Below are 24,188 nucleotides of genomic sequence, written 5' to 3'. Positions count from 1 at the left end.
GAAGCAATACGAATCGGCTTTATATAATATGTCTCAGAAACTTTGTTTTCATTTAGTGTAGGGGATTTTTTTCTACACCTTCTGATATGAGGTATATGTATGGCTTCGTTGAAGAATGGTAAGTTTTCAGCCCAGTGAAACAGTCTGTACACTTGATAACCCTGTATCGTGCATTTCAACCTGTGAATGCTGTCTCCGTCTTTTTCCAAGCAAATGCTATGACATGTCAATCATAGAGCTATAAAGGTGTCAATTTCACTCAATAACCCAAGACAACATATTTTAATATCGGCACAGATGCTATCCTTCTATTGTCATTCCCAAGCCAGTTTCACCCACTGGTAATGACAAATCAATTTCACACCACAGTCACGACTATAACGTTTAAACTCGAATCTTTAGAGCATTTTACATACTGCGAGAACATCGATTGTTATTAACAATCAGGTTTAATTTCAATCCAACTGTCTCCCATATTATAAATAGAATCAGCCTCTTTGTCACGCCACAGGGTAATGTATTGCCGGAAAAGAGGGCGCTAACAGGTGTTTTCATAAACCTTGTGATTAAATTATTCTTATGCTACCGGCACCACTCACGTGCACATGTTGAAATATACAACGGTTTTCAATCCGTCAATTTCATTAAAAACTTTTAGGTAAGTGAAATAAGCAAGACGGCATGATCGATACCCGTTTCTTCCTCTATTCTGTGTTGAAATCGATTACATTATGAAATACACCATAGACGTTGAAATTCGCTTTTCTGTCGCAGCAGGCAAACCGAAAGAGTTCTGAAATCGATGATTTGACAGTAGAAGCGCATAGAGCAGGATTGGTGTCGGTATATCGATGCGCTCTCTGGAAGCTAGTGTCGGGCTTGTAATGTATGTTTGTTATTTCTCGTAGTGACACGAACATATATGTCAGTGGGCCAAGTAGATGAATGCACAGTATGGAATATATAGGTGTATGTGTATATGTAACGCAATAGAATATTAAAACTTAGTATTTTAATAAACACATACAAATATTTGCAACAATTACACGCCAACTTACTGGAATCTGAACACATGAATGACATTTAGAAACTGGTCAAATGTAACAAACGTTATATTTGGGATAACACTTTCTTAGTAGGAAGCCTCGGTGGCTGAGTGGGTTAGATCGCTGACTTTGTGTGCTGGCGATTAGGTGTCTCACTCTGGCAATGTGGGTTCGAATCCCGGATGGGACTCAATCCAAAAAAGTAAGAGAATCTTTACTTTATTAAGAAAGTGTTATCCCAAATACAACATTTGTTACTGGAATCTGATGGTGGTTATAGGTTATGGATACAATGGACGAATAGTAGACTAACATCTAGTCTCTGAAATGAACATAGCGTACAGAAAAAACAGTTGTTCAGTTATCTTAATAAAAATATGATAAAAGGGAGCCCAGTGACTCTCTTCATTTTCAGATACCGATACTGCAGTAATCTAGGATTGCCAAACATTATAGACTTGCATTGGCTGTATTTGATATACATTTGTATCAGGGTCTGTAAGACAGACTAGACGAATAGGTAGATACAACTAAGAAAGATAGGTGATGGATGAAAGGATGGGTGGATGCATAGACAGATGGATGCAATTTAGATAGATACAATGTAGACGATCGACAGACAAATAAACGTTTTTATCCTTTACGTTTTTGACCTTTTACATAATTTAATCAAATAAATAATTAAATCTGCCGTACAGTTGTAACTTGTTTGGATAAAACTGCATCACTGGTTGAAAGAAGGATCAAACCACATTTTGTACTGCTGTGATAGTAATTGAATTATCACATACAGAAAACAGAGCAAATATCGCACGTCAAGAACGCAGTTAACGGGATTAAGTATAAGACCTTGCTCATCGCTAGCGGTGAACGAGGAGATCTACCTGCGTCTCCTCTCTCAGGTAAATATGCCGACAGAATGATGGATGTCCACTCGAGTGGTCATCTGTGGTCACTGTGCGTTCCTGGCCCGGAGTGTTAACTGTTGCGCGTGTCAATATCGACGATGATTGACGGGCGCACTTGATTGATTGAGTCAATAGCCGCCATTGCTCCTGGTGAAGTTCACACGCTGCCGGTGTATAACGAGAGTCGATTAATGTAGAGTGTTAGGAACCAGATAGTCGGACATACACATATCTCTGGTACCTGTAGCGCTTAGCTGTTTGTGACTTCGTGAATTCTGTGTTCTTCTACCTTATCATGTACTGTGTCAGTCTTTGTCAAATCGTGTTGGTTTATTTGTTTTCTGTTTGTTTGTTTAACGCCGCACTCAACAGTATTTCAGCTGTATGATGGCAGTCTGTAAATAATCGAGTCTGAATCAGACAATCAAGTCACTGACATCATGAGTATCGATCTACGCAATTGGGATACGATGACATGTATCAACCAAGTCAGCGAGCCTGACCACCCGATTCAGTTAGTCGCCTTTTACGACAAGCATGGGTTGTTGAAAACCAATTCTATACGGATCATTAGGTACCATTAGTAATATTTATTGTGAAAGTTTCTTCACGGGCATGTATTTTTGGACGGACACTATGACTGTATTGATACAGTTATATAATATATTGAGATTGGGCCGATGTGCGCGATGTTTTCAATGGTTTGTTTGCAAACACTGTGATGACTCAAAATATTTGTAGCGAGCCAGCCGTTGCTGCATCAGTAAAAATAGTGACAAAATGTTCATTTGATAATTCTTATGAAGATATAGTAGAAGAGGTAGTAGTAGTAGTAGTAGTAGTAGTAGTAATAGTAGTAGTAGTAGTAGTAGTAGTAATGGCAGTAGCAATAATAGTTAGGTGCAGTTTGCAGCAACAGTAGTAGTAATTGTTGACAATGTAGGGTTGATACAGTAGACCCGAAGTAGCAGCACGGAAATGGCATTGACGAGTAGAACAACGACGTAGTAGTCGGAGGGGTAGTAGTAGGACAGCAAGCAGCGGTAGTAGAAGTAGAAGCAGAAGCAACAATAAAGCGGTACCATTAGTAGTTTTTTGTTTTGTTTATTGTTTAACGCCGCACTCAGCAATATTCAAGCTACTTGACGGCGGTCTGTAAATAATCGTGTCTGGACCAGGCAATCCAGTGATTGACATCATGAGCATCGATCCACGCGATTGGGATCGATGACATGCATCAACCAAGTCAGCGAGCCTGACCACCCGATCCCGTTAGTCGCCTCTTACGACAAGCATGACTGACCATTAGTAGCAGTAGCAGCAGTGATAGCAAGAATATCAGTATTTGTTGGAGTAGCTGTAGGTAGAAGTAGTAGTAGTAGCAGCGGCAGCAGCAACACTAGTAGTAGTAGTAGCAGTAGGATCAGTACAATTAGTAGTAGCAGTGATAGCAGTTGTAGCAGCATTTGTAACAGTAGCAGTAGCAGTAGCAGTAGTAGTAGTAGTAGTAGTAGTAGTAGTAGTATTAGTAGTTGTTGTAGTTGTAGTAGTAGTACCATCAGCAGCGGTAGTAATGGTAGTAGTAACAGCAACTACATTAACATAATGGCAATAAAGGCAGCATTTGTATTACCTATAAAAACAGCAGTAATGATACCAGTAGCACTAGCAGCAGCAGCAAATAGCACCCCCATATCAGCAGCAGTAGCAGGAGGAGGGGTGAAGATATTAGAGGGACAGGCTCCATGTGTTCCATATCACGGAGTACTGTATCCGGCCTCCAAGTATCTAGCCTGTTTTTCCTGTCAGGACATGTTTCCTGTATTATTATTTTTTCCTAAAAAAATTACAGTGACAAATTAATATCAAAAAGTAAATGTACAAATCAATCTCACGATCGAAATCACTATAACCAACAAGAACTGTGAAATAAATACACATCAATTTAACGTGTTTATAGTGTTTGTTGTGTAGGATATATAGTGCATGTTTATTACAAATGCACGTATGTAAAACATGCAAACGGCCGGGGTAAAGAAACTATAGACGCATGTTTAAAAGTGGCTATAAAATGAAACAAACACGAAATGTATTTGATACGGGTATTATAGTTGTCTTTGGACCTTTGCACCTCTGTGTTTGCAGCTTTTCGGCCACTGTTTTCAGCCTGATAACGTTTTTTATTAAGTTTTTTGTCAAATCCAGTTTTCAAGTGTATACTTTCTTTTACCCGGCAGGTCATATGACGTGACGCACTTTGAGTATAGATCACGTTTATACAATCAGAACATATAAGATGCTATCATTAATAATCGAACCAGCGTTGATGCACATCAGTGATACAAGAACATAATTCGATCCCTTTTCAAATTTACAGAATGTAATTCTTCAATTTTGTTAATGGTGTATGATATGTAGCAGATGTGCAAAGCGTAACTGCAAGCGACAAGCAGGCGGCGGTTGTCTCTTGTCTATATCATGCATGTTTATATCTGGAAAAAAACAATTTGTAAATTAACGCAATCTTGACCGCATCTGCTTCCAATAAAATTAATTAATGTATCTATCTGTAAATGAAATGAATTTATTCATCATCCGATGCCCTCAAAGCAAGTTCCTCTTAATTTCTCAAACTGCCACAATAAATTGCGGCGTGTGTGTATAATTAAGCGAGATCAGTTCTTATGAAATATCCCAGAACGACATGCCACTTTTAAATTGGGTTCTCAGAATTTCTTCAGATGGCTATTTAAACGAAATTAAGCCGAGAGCCTCTTCTTGAAATAATTAAGGGGAGATAAGAAAGCCGCGACGGCGCCTAAATCGGCGTTCAGGGCTTCTGATTAATGCAAAATATTCAATCTATAGTTTAAACACAATTTGATCAAGTCAAGATAATAATGAACTTGTATAACATCACTTCTCACAAGCATACTTCTTCCGAACGTGAATCTAACCGTTGTAGATTAATGATCCCGCGCATCAAACGATGAAATATAATAGCATCCTTATCAGGTGATTTCATAAAATTGGATTCCTTTGCCAAACCTCACAACTGAATTATTCTGTTATCAACACGTTGCATAAATAGGATATGGAGCCTTCCGTTATAATTTAAGCATCCCTCAAATCAGGGTCAGTTGTTCTGGTTATTCATTGCAGAGAACGATTTGATGTTCCTTAATTCACAGTCTTAAACTTTGTTGTAGCATTTGCATCATGTTATTAATTTTTAGATGTTATTTAATCCTACACATACGTTATAAGAAACACAATGCTATCATAATTGTATGAAGATTAAAGAACACTTTTATATCACTAGCATGACGATGTTTGAATATTATACCCTATTTCCATTGTGATAAATAATAATTCTACCATAGCTATTATTGATAACATATCTTTTTTATCTTGATGGACGTGTGTTAACTGACCCATGGGTGATAATACTGATTATATTTTAACATTTTAAATTTTACAATAATAGAAGTTTTGTGTAAATCGCTCTGCGGAATATTTCCTATTTATAATATCAAAATCAGGGTCTTCAAAATATATTAGTTCAAAATAATTTTAAAATAATTTAAAAGGAAACTTTGAAGTAGACATTTTTAACTCAAACTTTTCATTTCACAACTCGCTGCAGCATGCATCTATCGGCGCGTGATACACGCGTCGCGCTTCGCGAACAAAATGTTAAAAATCCAAAATAGCTGACGGAATTGGTTAACAAAGTAATTCATCTTATGGCCATCACTAGCCAAAGGATTCCTCTTTCAGTACAGCATCCCTCACCGCCCAGGCCGGTTAAGTGATTTAATGTTATTCAAATTGAACACAGTAGGGGGGTATCCCAGTAATTAAAGGTAACAGCTTCTTAATTGTCGCCTTCTGGTTTGAATGAGACGGCTACGAGAAGATAATAGAAATAACTGCTTCAGTCTATTACATATATGACATGGGCTGGCTCGTGTCTAAGAGGGCTTGTTTTTAAAATGGGGATTTCAGAAATATATTTACGTTTATTGGGAGTGAAGAAGTATTTTGTGTGAACGTTATTTGAAACTTGAACTTCAGGAGTTTGAAACATTGTGAGTTTTTCATAATATTTTTTTCGCTTTCGTGATAGATTTGAGTATTAATGCGTGTTTGAGTACGTTTCTGTTGAAGTTAATCAGCTGTAATGCAAGTACTTGTTATAATGTATGTGTCTAGATTCTTGATGTCACTGTCAAATATAACTCCGTATTAATTCACGTATACAGTTTCCGTGTCTTGTTGTTACTGGTACGACTACACAAGGGATTTGGTGGTGAGTTTCTTGTGTAATTGATCATGTTTCGTACAGACTGATACGTCATAAACCAAACTCCGCTTGGAAATGAATCCAAATATTATGTGACTATAATATCGCAATATTTCTATTATATATTTAGAAGTCGGAAAGTGTGTATTTTCATGTCGGAAACGAGCATGCATATTTCATGACGATAAGAAAGGATACCTATTTCGTAACATATCTCTGGATATTCAGCGGTAATAGAATGTTAGAATAAATGATTTGTTTAATAGGGTGCACGCTTTCACCGTTTTCGCGAACACCTGGTGTTCACTGATTTATAGTAATCCACTCATATACTTTTCACCGCTATTTTGCGTTTTAATCGCAATGAACCGTTTCGTCGGATACTCGAGACAAGTTATTCTCTGGCGTTGACGTTTTATATTCAGTGTCCCGATTAAGGAGGTGTACACCGTTTGATAATATGAAACAGATCTTTTACTGTGAAATAGACAAAGCTATTGTCAAATGCGACTAACCGGTCAGTACTACGACAAATACATTTACGTTTAAAAAAAACGACGGTCAGAGAAATAATGGCGGCATGGGGGAATAACGATGTCTTATATGAAACTGATATTTTGAAAAAATAAATTCAAACGAATAAACAATTATTTCTTTGTTGTTTACGCATACAGACCGAAATGAAATTGCATGGCGGTTTACGAAATGACAATAGAAGCAACTTGATTGATTGTAATAAACGCTTGTCGATTTCATGTGATTAATTTCACTTTACGGATGAAATTTCCTCTTTCTTTTGATCTCACCGAGACGCTGAGGGGGAGTGACAGATAGGTGGATGGACAGAAGAACAAATAATGAAAAGTGACCGTTCGTATCTCCTGTCCGATATCAATTGTGTGATTGATAGTTACATGCGGCGCCTTTCATCTTTCACAAGATGTTAATTTCAAAAAAGGGATTAGAGACATGGAGAGAAACGTGATATATGATGTTTTGTTTGCATGATGTATTTCAAAATATATAATACTGAACTCGTGTTTAATTGTGTTTCGAACTAATCACACGATGCATGGTCTATTGTTTACAATTGGGTGGTTTTGGAACGAATACATTATGTCCATTTCAATCAATTTCGAATTCACGTGTTAATAAAACGCAAAAGGTAATAGAATCAAATCGATCATCAGATGTATAAATTACGTATGAACTACACCTTTGAAAATGAACCATTTTGTAGTTTGAAACATATCAGAAAATTATGATTAAGCATATAAAGCATGCCATTGTCACATTTTACAAAGAACACAGTGTAATATAGCCTGTAGACACAGGGAGAGCAATGAACATAGGTTCGAAATGATGAACATTTCTCCCATCACAGCCAATAACCAATTTCTGTCTCTATAACATGTATCAACCTTTCAAAATGGATTACTGGTAATTTTTATTTTAAAGTTAAATAGATCAGAGATAAGTAATACAATTAAACACATATGAAATCTTCACAGATTCAGTGTTGCGTCTTTGAAGTCTAATCCCCCACATGCTGTCTTCATTTCGCCGTGCTCGTCCCTCTGTCTGCATCACATGTTGTTATCATGTTTGTTGATGTTTACTGAGACCTTATTGTGATTGTTTATGTTTACAGAATACTCATTACGACATCAAAGAACCTGGCGAGACCTGGCGTGGGATAAGCCAGCCCACCGCCTGCTATCCGTATGACCCCACAGTGTCGGCCTACCCTTATGGCAACGCGTAAGTGCATTCGCAAAGGAACATTAACATATTGTGAAAACGCTAGCTTTTAAACTTTTAATTACTGTCTGCTTCTATCAAAAAGTATAGAAGCTATTCGTTCTCCCACAACGTATATGGAATATAAACTGCCGGGGAAAAGAAAGTTAGACTAACATATAGTCTTTGAAATCTTATACTACATAATACACATGCACTTCTCTCCTCTCTAAAATTTAAACAAATAATTGTCCTGATGCTAATTACATAAAAGAAGGTATACATCCATGTTTGGTGGTGGCTGAACATGAAACAAAAAGAAATAGCTACTCGATGGTGATGTATTTGATACGGGTTTTTTAAAGTTGTGTTTTGAAACTTAAATTTGCAGTGTTGTGGGGCGTGTCAAGCCTATAGGAACGTTTTGATATACAATTTTCAAGTGTATACTTTCTATCCCCGGCAGTTTATATCTATTGTATATGATCAGTAAATCCCTTGAATGTTGTGACATATATATGTAAAGTTTTCTGTAGGGCGGTTAAATTACGTTCTAATAATATTAGATTTTTATAAGTTGTTTGACATACATTGCTCCGGCAATGCGTGCTTGTATATTTGTTTAACAATCCATAATGCGTATTTCTTATTTGAAAGCGTTTTCACATTCATTGATTTACATGCAATGCGAAATTAAGAGAGTACATGCTGCTTATTTGGTGTTCATGAGTTTTTGCCAGGTTAATTTCACATATTAATAACCAATTTAATAACTTCCCCTAAATGAGTATATAAGGACAACCCTTGTTTTAATATTAAACTATGTGCGCACTATTGTTGTATTGCCGCTTCTAGAATACGACGTCTTTAAGTAGAAGATATTTCTTCTAAATGAATATTTATTATCATTTAAATCGCATTTGTTTGATACAAAAATTGTCTCGTCTCTGACACCACATCCATACTTACATAGGAACGCAGTCTTGATATATTTCCCAGTTGCATAGGTATAGATATTACCTGTTGTGATCAACACCCAAATGGTGCCACGTGATTGAAAACCGGACAATACCAGTAGCATGAAATATACAGTTGTATATTTCATACAAAAAGTGCAAAAATACAATGACCCTAAGGACGTGGAACTTCAGTTACGTGGGTGACCCTGCACCCCCGGGGATAGGTTGTTGCCTCACCAACCCGATGCTTGAGGGGGAAGTGGGTTGACCAGACACGGAGGTGTACAGCGGTATTCTCTGATAAGAAATACGTGGCACGATAATTCGATTTCAAACAAACCGTCTGTACCTCCACTCAACCGAGGTGTGACTGAACTACGCGCTATATGATTAATACACTTGCGTTTGTTAAACGTCCTCGTGACAGATTGAAGAGGCCTTAAATGACAGAAATTGACAGGTCTTCAAATGCCATTGACATGTGACATTCTCTAAAAGCAAATTCCGTTATAGCTTCTTATAGATAAAAGTAATAAACATATTCATGTGCGTGGGCGAGATGGATTAACAAATATTTTTTCTGCCTTTTCAGTACTTTAGCATTTTATTTTTTTTCAAAATTTCTTAGATTTCTAGCATTTTCAAAATGTTAGTTTTTTATGTAAGCATTTGGTTACCGCCTGTCCCACTCCATCTTATTTTAATTTACATTATTTTTTTATTTCTGTCATTGCAATAGCATTGCATGTAGACAGAACATGACATTAAATATTCTGTTTAGGACAGCTCATCTCTCTATAGCAAGAACAAGTATCCACCCACCAAGTCTCCAGTTGGGCCTACTTGCACAGAACAACATTAATGCCAGGACTATTGTTAGTCTATGTTAACGTATAGGAGTTACATTGTCTCAGCGCTGAGATTACTTTGTGCAACCGATTGACCTGCTGTTTGGCAGTTTTGATTAATTTCTCCGACGTTTAGTTATGAAATCACGACCATCAGTTGAAATATACAGTGGAGTATGCCACCCTTGACAAATGAATCTGAACTGATGGACGCTTGTCTTATCTTTTGAAATATTAGTAATTCAAAGTACCCGATGTCCCCCCCGATGTCCCCCAAATCAATCAGTCAATATTCATGCATTACTTTCAGATACGGAACAATGGATCTGAACACTCCACCCCATCCACCATCCCTCTGAACTTTAAAAATCCTGAATTTGCCACTTTTTCAAATATTTTACCATTGCACTACAATCAGCCAATGTTCATACATTACTTTCAGATACGGAACAATGGACCTGAACAGTGCAGCACGGCGCAAAAACGCAACAAGGGAAAATACGAACACCCTCAAAGCATGGCTGTATGAACATAAAAAGAACCCATATCCCACAAAGGGAGAGAAGATCATGTTGGCCATCATCACAAAGATGACCTTGACCCAAGTGTCCACGTGGTTTGCCAACGCCAGGAGGAGGCTAAAGAAGGAAAATAAAATGACGTGGTCTCCCCGGAACAGGTCGGGCGACGGGGACGACGATGACAAATGTCACGACAGCGATGATGACGATGTAGACAAAGATGAAGACAATGACAAAGATGATAAGGATGAAGCTAAAGAAACTATAGGTATGACTAATGTTTGTGAATTGTGTTACGAATCGATTCCCAAATTGAAACAATATGCTAACCCCGAAATATGTACGTAAAAGAATTTTGTGGAAACCAACAAACAAACAAATGGTTTTCACTCAACACTTATATTACAAAATTAACTAGGTTTATAAATCAATTCAAATTATTGCACAGCAAATACAATGGCAGTACACAATAGAGTGGTATTACAATATTCAATGGCAGTATAAAATGTAAGAGCAGTGGAAATGACAATGACAAGAATAACAATCACCTCACCGCAAGAGTGGTAAAGTTTCCGAGATAGCCCTGGACTGAGAATCCGAGTTGATAAGTGATCTTTACAAGAAAGCTGGTCTTGATGTAAAGTGAGATGAAATGTGAGATGAGACAGGCGCGCAGCCGCTCCACGTATGTAGACTAACCAGCTTTCAACACTTTCCACACAGTGCTTGACCAGTCCAGGGTCACTAGAACATCACAGAATATTCCACATGTTTCTATAACGCTTGACATCCGTCCATGCTATTCCGGAAGTTTACAGATAATCGAGCATCTAAATAGAACAACTTCCTCACCAATGCTTACATTGAATAGTACTACATTCCTGACAACAACAAAGTCCAAATAAAATGCAATGAACTTCTACTGAATCTCAACAGAATCAATGTAATACAGTTGCAATAATTGTTTAACAAAATATTACACTGCCATATAGCAATAGGCATTTCAGGAATAGTGTTCAGCTGAACGTTGAAATAATCGTTAGAGGGTTTTGATTGGGATTGGAGGAATTTATGTCAAATGGCAAAAGAATTGGTCGAGAAAGAGACTGTTCCCTTTTCAAATGTCAGCAATGATACAGTTCTGTCACGGCCGGTAAAACATCAGGTCTGGGTCAGATGAACAGGTGCTTGAAAATATGAAAAACGTCCTTCGGGTTGATACCCGCTATATCCAGAATTTTCCACTTTTACGCCGTTATTAACAATATGCCATCCCTATTGCGGATTGGTCAGAAAGTGAGTATTGTTTTACGCCGCTCTAAGCAGTATTTGGGTTATATCACAGCTTGCAGCTTAATGTGTGTGTGTGTGTGGGGGGGGGGGGGGGGGGGGGAGACAGAACTGATGCAGGTGTTATTTATCTACCACATTTTGTAATAACATTGAACGTGGACAAACCAAAGATGGATCATGAATCTGGGATTCGAACCCACGACCATATGATCATGGCACGTTAAGGGGACTCTGGGACTCTGTAGACGGCTGGGCCAATCGTGCTCCCAATTAAGGTTGGGTACAGCAAGACTGGACTTCAAACGTCGATCCTTATGTTAGGGGATCGAACCCTGTTCTTCGGGGTGACGCGCGAACGCTCTGTCTACTAAGCGACCCAGGCCTGTAATTTGCAACAATGCGACATGACTGTGACACCTTGTCTGTGGTGTGTGTGTGTTAGTGTGTGTGTGTGTTAGTGTGTGTTAGTGTGTGTGTTAGTGTGTGTATGTTGTTAGTGTGTGTGTGTTGTTAGTGTGTGTGTGTGTTAGTGTGTGTGTATGTGTGTGTGTTAGTGTGTGTGTATGTGTGTGTGTGTGTGTGTGTGTGTGTGTTAGTGTGTGTGTGTGTGTTAGTGTGTGTGTGTGTGTGTGTGTGTGTGTACGAATAGAATACATAATAGATCCGCAGTCACATTGTCACCCCATGCCGATGATGCAATGATGGTGAGGGTCGTGGGTAGGTGGTCACTCAACTATAGCATAGACATATGGTTTTCAAGCTTCACTTGGATGTAAATCTGCTAAAACATATTCCATTGCCCGTAAAAGAAGTGATGAACATGTCCAGAGTGGGACACTGGGAATCAGTGGAGGCACCAGGTGTTCGCGAAAAGGGTAAAATGTGTCCTGCTCTACCGGTCACCTGCCACTCACATAATATTCTCTACAACATTAAGTGCCAGTGTGTAAGAAGGTGTGAAAGCTCCATTTAAGGGTCATAGCATAAGATAATATCGTGCATCATGTTGACAAGCATGTCATGTTAGTAAATTTATCTGAACGTCTATCATAAAATTTCTTGAAGGATTTAAACAGGCATTTGATAGTGAAACCTTGATTGAAAAGTTTAGTTGTAAACAAAAGATGTCTTTCCGTGAAATTTGGATACATGCTCTAAAGAAACTAACACATTTATTTATTTAAAAAAAACCAACTGTATCTGTAAATATAAAGTGAATACTTTAATCTATCGTGGGAGGGCTGTTGGGTGAAATGGTAGAAACGTTCGCTCGTCACACAGAGGAACCGGGTTCGATTCCCCTCCTGGGTACAATGTATGAAGCCCATTTCTGGTGTTCCCCATGTGATATTGCTGGAATATTGCCATACTCACTCACTCACTCTCGTGGGAACCCGTTAAGGGTATACTGTCACTTATGTGACGCTCATTAGTCAATGACAAGTTAGTGTCCACTAATTGACGCTTATCCGGTCGAAGTGTATGTTACGGTGTCGCGGGAAATCTATAATACGTCACGTGATTGATTGACAGATTTCTAAGCACGTGACATAAGTCACGCCAAAATGGCTTCGGGTGGTACCATCCTTAAACTGTCAGTGATTGATAAAGGTTGCTTAATCTGGAAAATTGATCATATACTCAAACACAAATATAACGCAACACCCCGAAAGACTTTTTGTGGTGAAAGGCGTGTGAAAATAGCCTTAGGTTCCCCTGTCTAAGTCTTATAAATGACCATTAAATGGATTTGTTTACACGGCAACATTAATAGTCTTTTAGGCAATTAGGTTTTGTTTGTTTGTTTGCTGTTTAACGCCGCACTCAGCAATATTCCAGCTATATGACGGCGGTCTGTAAATAATCGAGTCTGGACCAGACAATCCAGTGATTGATATCATGAGCATCGATCCACGCAATTGGGATCAATGACATGCATCAACCAAGTCAGCGAGCGGCAATGAGGTATTTTTATAACATACATTTTTGTTTGTTGAGCCGTTGTTTAACGTCGCACGCATCAAAATTCATACTATATGACGACGGTTTGTAAACAAGCGAGGGTGGACCAGACAATCCAGTGGTTGACATCATAAGATAGGGACTTTTATTCGTGGCGGGAATCCTGTGCGGGAATCCCCCCCCCCCCCCCCCCCCCCCCCCCCAAAAAAAAGAGAAAAAGTTATCTAATGTAAAAATATATATCAATAAACTATAAAACCCATTAAGATCCAAAGGAAGACCAGAATCTTGGCTTGAGTTGGACTGTTTTTATTTTTTTCTCTAGGGTCTGGGTGTGACTAGTGTACCCATACATGATAGGTTAACCAATTTCGATAACATGCACTGTGTAAACAGTACATGAAGAAAAGTAAGTGTTTCGACATCATTATTCATTAGCGTGGTAGGAAAAGTGTTAGCTTGTCACAACCGATAAGTTCGAAGTTGGTTCCCACAAAGGTGCAGAGTTTAAAATTGCAACTCACTATTTACGTAATCACTCCTGGCAGACCAAAGCGAGCAGTTGTTTTAGTGGGGACACCAGCGACATTGTGTTCTGATAAATACCACGGACACATTCGCTGTCATAGCATCTTCTCCAACTCGGTTATTAATAAGTTTGAAATGATAAGACTGCTATTTTACGTCATATGTGAATCCGACTGAAAAGCTAGGTAGCGAATGGGCCCAGGGTATTTGACATGACAGCATGGAGGTTTCGTACCCTGGACAATCGAGGATGTTCAAAGAGGTAATCAGACCTGCCCTAGCTGCATTGTCTTTTCTCGAGAAGTCCGAGATTCTCGTTCTCCCCGGACAGTCTGGTTGCCTAAGGCTCATCTCTGTCACAGTGATGTGCCATGGGTTTCGTTACACAAAACTTTATAAGGACATTTAATGGCGAATTTGTCAGTTTCATATCAAGTAGACGTTTTAGAGTCTCGGTTCTGTAATATGTGTCTACAACTCTTGTCACAGAATGTAATGAAACTGACATAAATAATTCATGTTTGTAAAGGACATGCTTCTGCATTGTCTGCGGTTCAGGTGCGAGTGTTTTCGTAATTAAACACTGTTATCATACTCAAATAGTGTTGTCATACTCTAACAGCGTCATACTTAAACAGTGTTCTCATACTTGAACAGTGCTGTGATACTAAAACAGTCATACTAAAAAGGATATACTTTATAGTTAATTGTTATAAACTCCAGGTCAGTATAGGCTCCCAGTATAGGCCGCCAGTATATCATGACTAAACTGAATCCGCGATAAGGCTCTGTGACTCAGGTCATGGCAGGTCATGTTGCCCCGACTGTATAGGACTCTGTTCATGCTTTCAATCACTGGTTTGCCCGCAAGGTTATGAGAATACTACTTAATTTAACGAATATTTTGGTTTTGACACCGGACGTCGTGGATGCAAGTGATGTGTGTGTGGTGATATCGGCCAGAGACGGGTTGATTTTAGTTTAACATTAGGTCCATATTTCCAACGTATATATTTCATTTTCAAAGCCATATAGAATGTTATTCTTTCGAAGTAAGGGCCGAATAGTGTTGATGTCGCCATGTAGTCGTCACAAACAGGCCGAGAAGCCTGTGGTGTATTGAAAGTTGAATCTAATGCTTAGCTAATGTAATATGTATAATGTTACAACTGTTAAGGGGGGCGGGAGAGGGGGGGGGGGGGGGGGGGGGGGGTGTAGTTCACGTTCAATTATATTTCGATATGATTACAGAATTATTAAATTCTGACTCATACATAAACGTGCTAATGTTGTTTGGATGATAAGTTGATATTGCCACAAATGCTAATAATGCAACCTCCTTCTTTCTTAATAGTTAATACCAGTATTATAATTTAAATATAACTTTAAAAAATAACAGTGAGCTGTTTCAGTTTTAATTCTCGCCTGCAGTGCCAGGTATAATAGCATCATTATGTCGTTATTGCCGACTCCACGCGACTGGAAGTAGAAATTTCTACTTGATTACGCCACGCATAAATCGTGTTGAGAAGCGAGGGTAACAGGTAGTGGTTAGGAATTCGGGCTGCGAAGGTGGGCTGGGGAGACATAGTGGAGATGGGTTTGGTCAGGGGTCAGGGGTGTGGGGTGTGTGCTCAGGTGCAAGTGAGAATATGACATCAAATCGTGTTTATTTCGGTTTTTAGGCCATCGGTCAGTGTACAATACAGTCTTTCATAATACACAATGCACTACAGCAGCACAAAGTCAACATGTTACCTGTCTGTGAGGGGAATTCGTGTGAATATGAGGTTGGGGGGGGGGGGGGGGGGGGGGTATGAGTGAATATGAAGGTGGGGAGAATATGAGTGAATATGGCGGTGGGGAGTATATGAGTGAATATGTAGGTGGGGAGAATATGAGTGAATAAGGCAATGGGGAGAATATGAGTGAATAAGCAGTGGGGAGAATATGAGTGAATAAAGCAGTTGGAAGAATATGAGTGAATAAGGCAGTGGGAAGAATATGAGTGAATAAGGCAGTAGGGAGAATATGAGTGAATATGGCGGTGGGGAGAATATGAGTGAATAAAGCAGTGGGAAGAATATGAGTGAATAAGGCAATGGGGAGAATATGAGTGAAGATGCAGTGGGAAGAATATGAGTGAATAAAGCAGTGGGAAGAATATGAGTGAATAAAGCAGTGGGAAGAATATGAGTGAATAAGGCAGTGGGAAGAATATGAGTGAATAAGCAGTGGGGAGAATATGAGTGAATAAAGCAGTTGGAAGAATATGAGTGAATAAAGCAGTGGGAAGAATATGAGTGAATAAGGCAGTGGGAAGAATATGAGTGAATAAGGCAGTGGGAAGAATATGAGTGAATAAGGCAGTGGGAAGAATATGAGTGAATATAGCAGTGGGAAGAATATGAGTTAATATGGCGGTGGGGAGAATATGAGTGAATAAGGCAGTGGGGAGAATATGAGTGAATAAGCAGTGGGGAGAATATGAGTGAATAAAGCAGTTGGAAGAATATGAGTGAATAAGGCAGTGGGAAGAATATGAGTGAATAAGGCAGTAGGGAGAATATGAGTGAATATGGCGGTGGGGAGAATATGAGTGAATAAAGCAGTGGGAAGAATATGAGTGAATAAGGCAATGGGGAGAATATGAGTGAAGATGCAGTGGGAAGAATATGAGTGAATAAAGCAGTGGGAAGAATATGAGTGAATAAAGCAGTGGGAAGAATATGAGTGAATAAGGCAGTGGGAAGAATATGAGTGAATAAGGCAGTGGGAAGAATATGAGTGAATAAGGCAATGGGGAGAATATGAGTGAATAAGCAGTGGGGAGAATATGAGTGAATAAAGCAGTGGGAAGATTATGAGTGAATAAGGCAGTGGGAAGAATATGAGTGAATATAGCAGTGGGAAGAATATGAGTGAATATGGCGGTGGGGAGAATATGAGTGAATAAGGCAGTGGGGAGAATATGAGTGAATAAGGCGGTGGGAAGAATATGAGTGAATATGGCGGTGGGGAGAATATGAGTGAATAAGGCGGTGGGAAGAATATGAGTGAATAAGGCGGTGGGAAGAATATGAGTGAATAAAGCAGTGGGAAGAATATGAGTGAATATGGCGGTGGGGAGAATATGAGTGAATAAGGCAATGGGGAGAATATGAGTGAATAAGGCAGTGGGGAGAATATGAGTGAATAAAGCAGTGGGAAGAATATGAGTGAATAAGGCAGTGGGAAGAATATGAGTGAATAAGGCAGTAGGGAGAATATGAGTGAATATGGCGGTGGGGAGAATATGAGTGAATAAGGCAGTGGGGAGAATATGAGTGAATAAGGCAGTGGGGAGAAAATGAGTGAATAAGGCGGTGGGGAGAATATGAGTGAATATGGCGGTGGGGAGAATATGAGTGAATAAAGCAGTGGGGAGAATATGAGTGAATAAGGCAGTGGGGAGAATATGAGTGAATAAGGCGGTGGGGAGAATATGAGTGAATATGGCGGTGGGGAGAATATGAGTGAATAAGGCAGTGGGGAGAATATGAGTGAATAAGGCAGTGGGGAGAATATGAGTGAATAAGGCAGTGGGGAGAATATCAGTGAATAAGGCAGTGGGGAGAATATCAGTGAATCTGGCGGTGGTTGAACATGCAAACACCTGGTGTCATCACTGATTTTCATCGATCCAATCATATTTTTTTCCCCCTACTTTGCCTTTTATGCCCTCTGGAACTGTTTCGGTAGGAAATCGAGACTGGTTATTTTCTGGCGTTGACGTTTCATATTTTAGGGTCGTCTCTCTAACAGTTGACGAAAAGTGAGAAGAAGTGTAATTGATGATAACATGTGGGTTATAATATAAAACAAGCCACTAGACACTCGGGACTTTAAATGCTTATGTCACTCGAAACATACAAGGCTCGCATTCCTCGCAGGTCGTTGACTTGGTGATGATGATGGAGATAATCTTCATCTAGAGTTGTCAAAGGCAATAATGATAATGATGGGAGGGGCTTTGTTGGATTGAAGATAAGGGTGTGGAAGGGGTTCGACGGGGTGAAGTAGAGGTTGAGGAGGGGGTTTAGTTTGGGTGAGAGCGTGAAGTGTGTGTGGTAGTGTGTGTGGGGGGGGGGGGGGGTGGGGGGGGTGGGGGGTGGGGGGGGTGTGTGTGTGTTCTAATGTGGATAAGCGAGAGATTGGGAGTTTCGAATACAAGTTATTTTTGCGCAAACATTCCAAGTAGAAACAGGGACCATATTCTATAAACTATATAATCAGATACATAAGAAGCCAGGATACCAACAATATCAATACAAAATATTACGTTATGACCTCGGGTTATCTGTAATAAGTACTTCAGATTCATTTTAAGTTGTATACATGATAGCAGATTACTTCTATGTTACCTTGTTCATCATTTTAAAATAAGTAGACTAAATATTTCTGTGATAAGGCTTTCAAAATAATTTATGTTTTAAGGAAAGAGAATTAAACAGGGGGTGCCTTTCATCATCTGGTGATGTGGAGACTTTAGAGACTTCAGAATTTATGGGTTCTTTTTTTATATTTTCTTAATTATTTCCTTTTGGGGTGGTGGGTATGGGTATTCAAGAGACAATTGAGTGTCGATATGAGTTGGTGATCCTGATAGTATTGAGTTGGGATACAGGTATACCAGAGGCTGGGTGGAATGGACATGGAATGTCTGCGGGTGAGATGCACAGCCACTGAGACAACACAGCAGATGAGGATGAAGATGTAGAAATAAGAGATATAATTTGTACCCTGCTTTTCCTCATGTTGTGTGCCGCCAGTCTGGCGTAGGAAGTCCGCTGACAGGTAAAATACCTGTGGGAGATAAGCCAGCAACATTCAGGGGCCCGTCCCCGCCTCATACATCTCCGTGCTGCTGGCGTCATCCCATCCCCTCCCCCTCATTAATTACCCCGCAGAGTGCCCCGGGGGGAGCTGCCCCAAATAAATGCCTCCGCCTCTGTCATTCGGAATATGGCGGAAAATACGAGAAATATTATGAGATATTCCTTTCAATATTTCTCTGTCATCGGATTGTTATTGTTAGGGTAAAATATGGAATTATTTTGACTTGTGGCTTTCCATTGCTCATTTGATTAAACAAGCATCGGTGTTTGTGTTTTTTTCTACAATCTTGCTAATTAGTTAAGAGAGCAATAAATAAACGGAGAATGTATTTCAGGATAAGTTAAGTACAACAGTGAATAAGAGACACGGGTTTTAAGCTACATGTTGTGAATGTCTTGACCATAGCCTGAGATAAATAGTGAATACTTATGGGTACATAGTGTATATATAGTACGGTCGTTGTGTCGAACTCGTGGGGACGTGGCGGAAAGTTCGAGTTATCCGATGTTCGAGACAACCGACAAAGTGGATTTCCGAAAACTAAACATGTTGTGAGAGATTATATATAGTCAGTCATCTTTGGATGCATACCACGTTTCAACGTCGATAACTATATTGTAACAAGAAATAAAATGTGCAGTATAATAGCTATGATAGTGGGGGTGAATGATGATGATGATGATGATGATGATGATGATGATGATGATGATGATACCGGAGACACAACCAGAGCCATAACAATATTCAAAGCCACACTTTTTCAAGTGATGTTATCGCTCGTAAAATTCACAACAGCTTTCATTCGGGAAGATCATCCACCGTCGACCACGCATAGACAATCACGCGCCTGAAACCAGCCAGTTTTGTTTGCACGTCAAAAGTAATAAATTTCTGAAAAAGATTTTTTTAAATGAATCTGTATGGAAATGGTATAGAGGAGGTAGCCATTACCTCGCGGTTCCACGAGCTTTTAATGTGTTGAGCGAACGGTTGACCCATTCGACTCATCACAATTATTTTGAGGCATGGTCATTAAGACACTGGGTATTTACATTGACAATATAAAGCGTCCAAGCTCCATTTCGGTGATACCATTGATTCCTAGCCTATGATCCCGTGTTTGAAAGTGTAGTCATTTCTCATCAACACTTTTTACGGGATTTATCAACGGGAGGGGATCTTGGGGCCAGAGCGCTGGCAAACGGAGGAAACGGGAGTCGCTGAGGGATCAATTCTGTTAGAAAAGGGGTATCCCTTTGGGACCTGCTCTAAATGGACGAAGAGGAGTAGTGTGTCCCCTGTGTTTTGCGCAGTAATTGTTTCTGAGAGATTCGAAATCTGATTTTCACACACTATTAAACCGAAGCTCCCTTTTCTGACATAGAATGACAATTTTACAATGGAAATATCGTCCTGAAAGTCAAAGTGCAAATGAATACAGCTATTTTGCTTGGGAATGACAGCCAGCGAGCATGGCCTCTGCGATAACAGAGATCGGTAGATAAGGAGCGTACGCAATGCCGTTGGACTACAGACCTCATATCGCGTTTTGTCTATAATGAACGAATTCCCCGTCAAGATATGAAATCCATAACGCATTTGCTTACACTTTTGTTTATTGATTTGCAAAAGTTTCACCAGTAGGTGTTAATGTGGCAACACAACGCAAGATTTAATTTGATAAAACGCTGTTCTTTGACTCATTTTTTTGCCTTAAACTAGACTCATTTATACGATGTTGATAACGAGTTGAGTGCATTGGCGTGAAATACGGACAAAACGCAGTGTGGTGGAGTTTTAGCAGATTTAGATAATGTGAATTAGCCAGGAAACCTGTTTCTACAAATAACTCTCTTAGATTATTTGGTCGTTAGCGTTGCATAGGCTTATCTGTTTATGATTAGTTTCCCCAATCCCTAAATATTAATTTCCTTTCAAATATGCGACCAGCGTGTATTCATGTTTTTTTTTAGTATATTTTGCTGAATTCGAGACATGGAGAAATTTGATAAGCATCTCGTTACACTTTAGAAGAATAAAACTAGCTACTTATCTAACACGTTGTTTTAAAAGGGTATTACATGTGTGTTTAACTTAAACGTTATATATGTAAATGTGTACATAGATATACCTCGTGTTTTTTAGATAAACTTAATGTCTGTGTTTTACATGCCCCCAACATAAAACGTGTCTTATTTATTTTCCAGACATGAGCAAAGACCCTCTGGCAGGCTTTGACAACGTCAGTCAAACCCCACATTTCCAGAGCGAGGCTGATAAGGCTGTGATTGACAGACCACTAGGGGAGACAACTCATCTCTCGGTAGCTTCACCCCCGGGGCAAATGAACGTAGTGAACGGCCCCTCCCCCCACGAACACAAACGCCCCGACTCTCTCTGCTCCAACAGCAATGATTCAGGTTTAAGTGACGTCAACTGCAGTTTTGCTGACGTAGGACACAATGGTGAACAAAATGGACTCCGACCAAAGATTTGGTCTTTGGCGCGAGTGGCAACATCGGACAATTCGTATCTTAACGGGGTGGGCATGCGTCCCTTCCCAGAATCCTCTCGTGTAATGGAGGACAAGGCCCCTCTACCTTCAGCTAGTCAACCGTGGGAGAGCGCTCTCTCCACCAGCGCCCCCTACACCGGAAGTTCACTCAGTCTCGGCGGGCACAAGAACTCTGGGCCAGCAAGTCTGGGTCCCTCTCTCGGCGGCCTTTCTGCTAATATGAGCGCTAGTGGTTTGGCATACTCACAACTTTCTTCATTCTGTGCTAATTCCAAATTATCGCTCGACTGAAAGTTTATGTCACTCTTCAGTGCTTCTTATCAACGCTACGCAACTCTGTGTACCTCAGTCACCTAGGAGGAGTTATCTCCCTTTATTTGCACCTAAATTCTGGACAGGCGTAACGAAACGAAACGAAAGAATGAATGAAAGCTGACGAGGATCACACTTAAAGGAACAGTTTCAAGGGCTAGATGTCACAAGGTGTTTGTTGCCGATAATTGATAAACAGATTTTAAAAAAAAGATTTATCTTCAATCAGGTTTGCATTTCAAGTTTAATGACCACCTAAGGAAAAGCCTTGTTATTGTGTTTATTGTACCAGGCATAGTTTGACTTATTCAGCTTCATCGCAATGACACCGTTGATAAACTTACATTGCCCTTGACCAAAGGGTCGATAATCAGTGTGCATCACACTTTGCAATATTGACAGTATTGCTGTTTTATGGTCATTGTGTATAAATGTTTCAATTGCACAATTTGTGAATGTTTTCTTAGTGTACTTGTTGACGGTAGGATTCAACCATGCTTTTAACGTGGTTTTGAAAGTTGTAGAAGGCAAATGCGTTTTGTTTTGTAATTTTATTTGCCTAACTGATGCAGTTGGGTACGTTGGATGACTGTTTGTATGAGATGCATTTACAGTAAACAGCGAAACGTGTCTTTAAAATGACACACGGTTAATTATTTTGACAAGTAAGACATAAGTTAAATTATGATTAACAGAGTGAAATGTCATAATCATATAAAAAATAGTAGTTTAATCAATATATGAACAGAAAACTTTTTCTTCATCGTAAAAAACACGTGTTTTGATTTGTAGCATCGCAAGTGGCATGAGAGCTGTAGTGTTTATTGAATTTTCTTATGTAATGCATCATAAACATTGAATTTCAGCATAATAATGTAACAACATTTGTATGAAACAAAACATGATTAAATTCTGAAATAGATGTCTGCGTTAACAGAAGTCTGAAAAATCCACTTTAAAGAATAAAAAAACGTAATTTCCACTTTTAACAAAGCTTGTGAAACAATCACTTCTCATTATTGCTATACCTCGACAGTTAGAATCTATTTATATTTGTAGTTTGAATTCAGCTTAATATCATGCTGTTTGTCAATTTCAAAAGTGTTTGATTTATTTATTTAAATTTGTAAATTTTTCATGTACATTTGACGGCTGTAGGTATTCTATATAGATCATTTCATCCTGTAGTGCTATGTATTTAATGTACCATCGGGGAAATGAGGGGGACTTTATCGAACATTTATTATCGCAAGTTACGTCTTCATATACACAGTCTATCTCGGCTCTGTCAATATGTTAATCAGAGCTACATAAATAAACCTTTCTTGTTATCTTCTGTGTTCACTGTTGTTTTTTTAAAAATTTGCCTCTAAACAAACTTAAGTTGAAGTTATTTAAATTTGATACGTATTGTCGTCAGGTATTCAGGGCATGTGTTCGGGGGCAATGTGACCCAGTCGCCTAAAACGCCGCAATTCGCTGCACAGAGTTGCGTCCCGTTGGCGTGCCAGGAACTAACGATTGAATATTCGAATCCTGGTTCACCCTGATTATGTTTCAAGGTTTGTCAGACATAGCTGTGCTAGTCGGTTTCACCAAAGTGGTAAACGTTTCAGATTCACATAACTTCAGGTTTCCCTTCCACGCCGTGATGAGACCGAAATACAGTCCAAAAGGCGTTGAACCAAACTGACTCAATCAACGGGTACAGGGGTCAAAAGTGATGCTAACTTCAATTCATGAAGCATATATAGCATGAACCTAAGTGACGTCATGACATGTGTATATACATCAAGGGGGTTTCTTATTAGTGCGCCCTGTACAACATAACTAGGTCATTTTGAAGTCTAAAATGTCATTGAAGTCATGGTTTTCAATGCACATATAAATCATAAGCTCAACATTTTCATGTTAACCGCGTCGGCAAATAGTATTTGTAGAGCAATCACATAAAAACACACGTGTAGGTTATTTAAACTAATATCATCTTACTTGAAATATTTTTGTACATTTTCTATGAACAAAGCCTTATATTAGCACCATGAGCAGGTGAAGATTTGCCATTATCTGCCTACTTTGAAATGCAAGTACGCAGGTATAATTCGGAACATGAAGAAGCAATGTGTCCTTTAGGGATCATTGACTGCAATGTTTTGCATACGCCATGAGACGGAGAAGAATGAGGCGCTCTCGCACCTCTCTGGCACCACTCCATAAGGTTAATGCCCTCACTTATCCCACTCATACACAACTCAGAAGGGCGAGTTACTTAAACCCGCACGCGTTTTTGGTTACAGCCAAAGAGACTGAACAATTTGTCTTTCCACTTAATTTTAGTCTTCTATTCGACATTTCGGAGCAGGGTAGTACCA

At 39.3% G+C, this 24,188-nt stretch overlaps 1 protein-coding gene across 2 annotated transcripts in view; it reads left to right on the top strand.

Annotated features, from left to right (window-relative positions):
* LOC124116148 (homeobox protein caupolican-like) overlaps nt 1-23,147 on the top strand; it is a 37,144-nt gene extending 13,997 nt beyond the window's left edge. For both annotated transcript variants that reach the window (XM_048397537.1, XM_048397536.1), the window contains exons 3-5: nt 7,912-8,021; nt 10,250-10,596; nt 21,197-23,147. In XM_048397537.1, the coding sequence (XP_048253494.1) occupies nt 7,912-8,021; nt 10,250-10,596; nt 21,197-21,795 (1,056 nt within the window). In that variant the 3' untranslated portion in view covers nt 21,796-23,147. The remainder of the gene's footprint in view (nt 1-7,911; nt 8,022-10,249; nt 10,597-21,196) is intronic.
* The last annotated feature ends 1,041 nt before the right edge of the window (nt 23,148-24,188 follow it).

The sequence above is a fragment of the Haliotis rufescens genome, unplaced genomic scaffold (genome assembly GCF_023055435.1).
Source record: "Haliotis rufescens isolate VD_foot unplaced genomic scaffold, xgHalRufe1.0.p SCAF_17, whole genome shotgun sequence".
NCBI classification, from domain to species: domain Eukaryota; kingdom Metazoa; phylum Mollusca; class Gastropoda; order Lepetellida; family Haliotidae; genus Haliotis; species Haliotis rufescens.
This window is presented reverse-complemented; position numbering and strand designations above follow the sequence as displayed.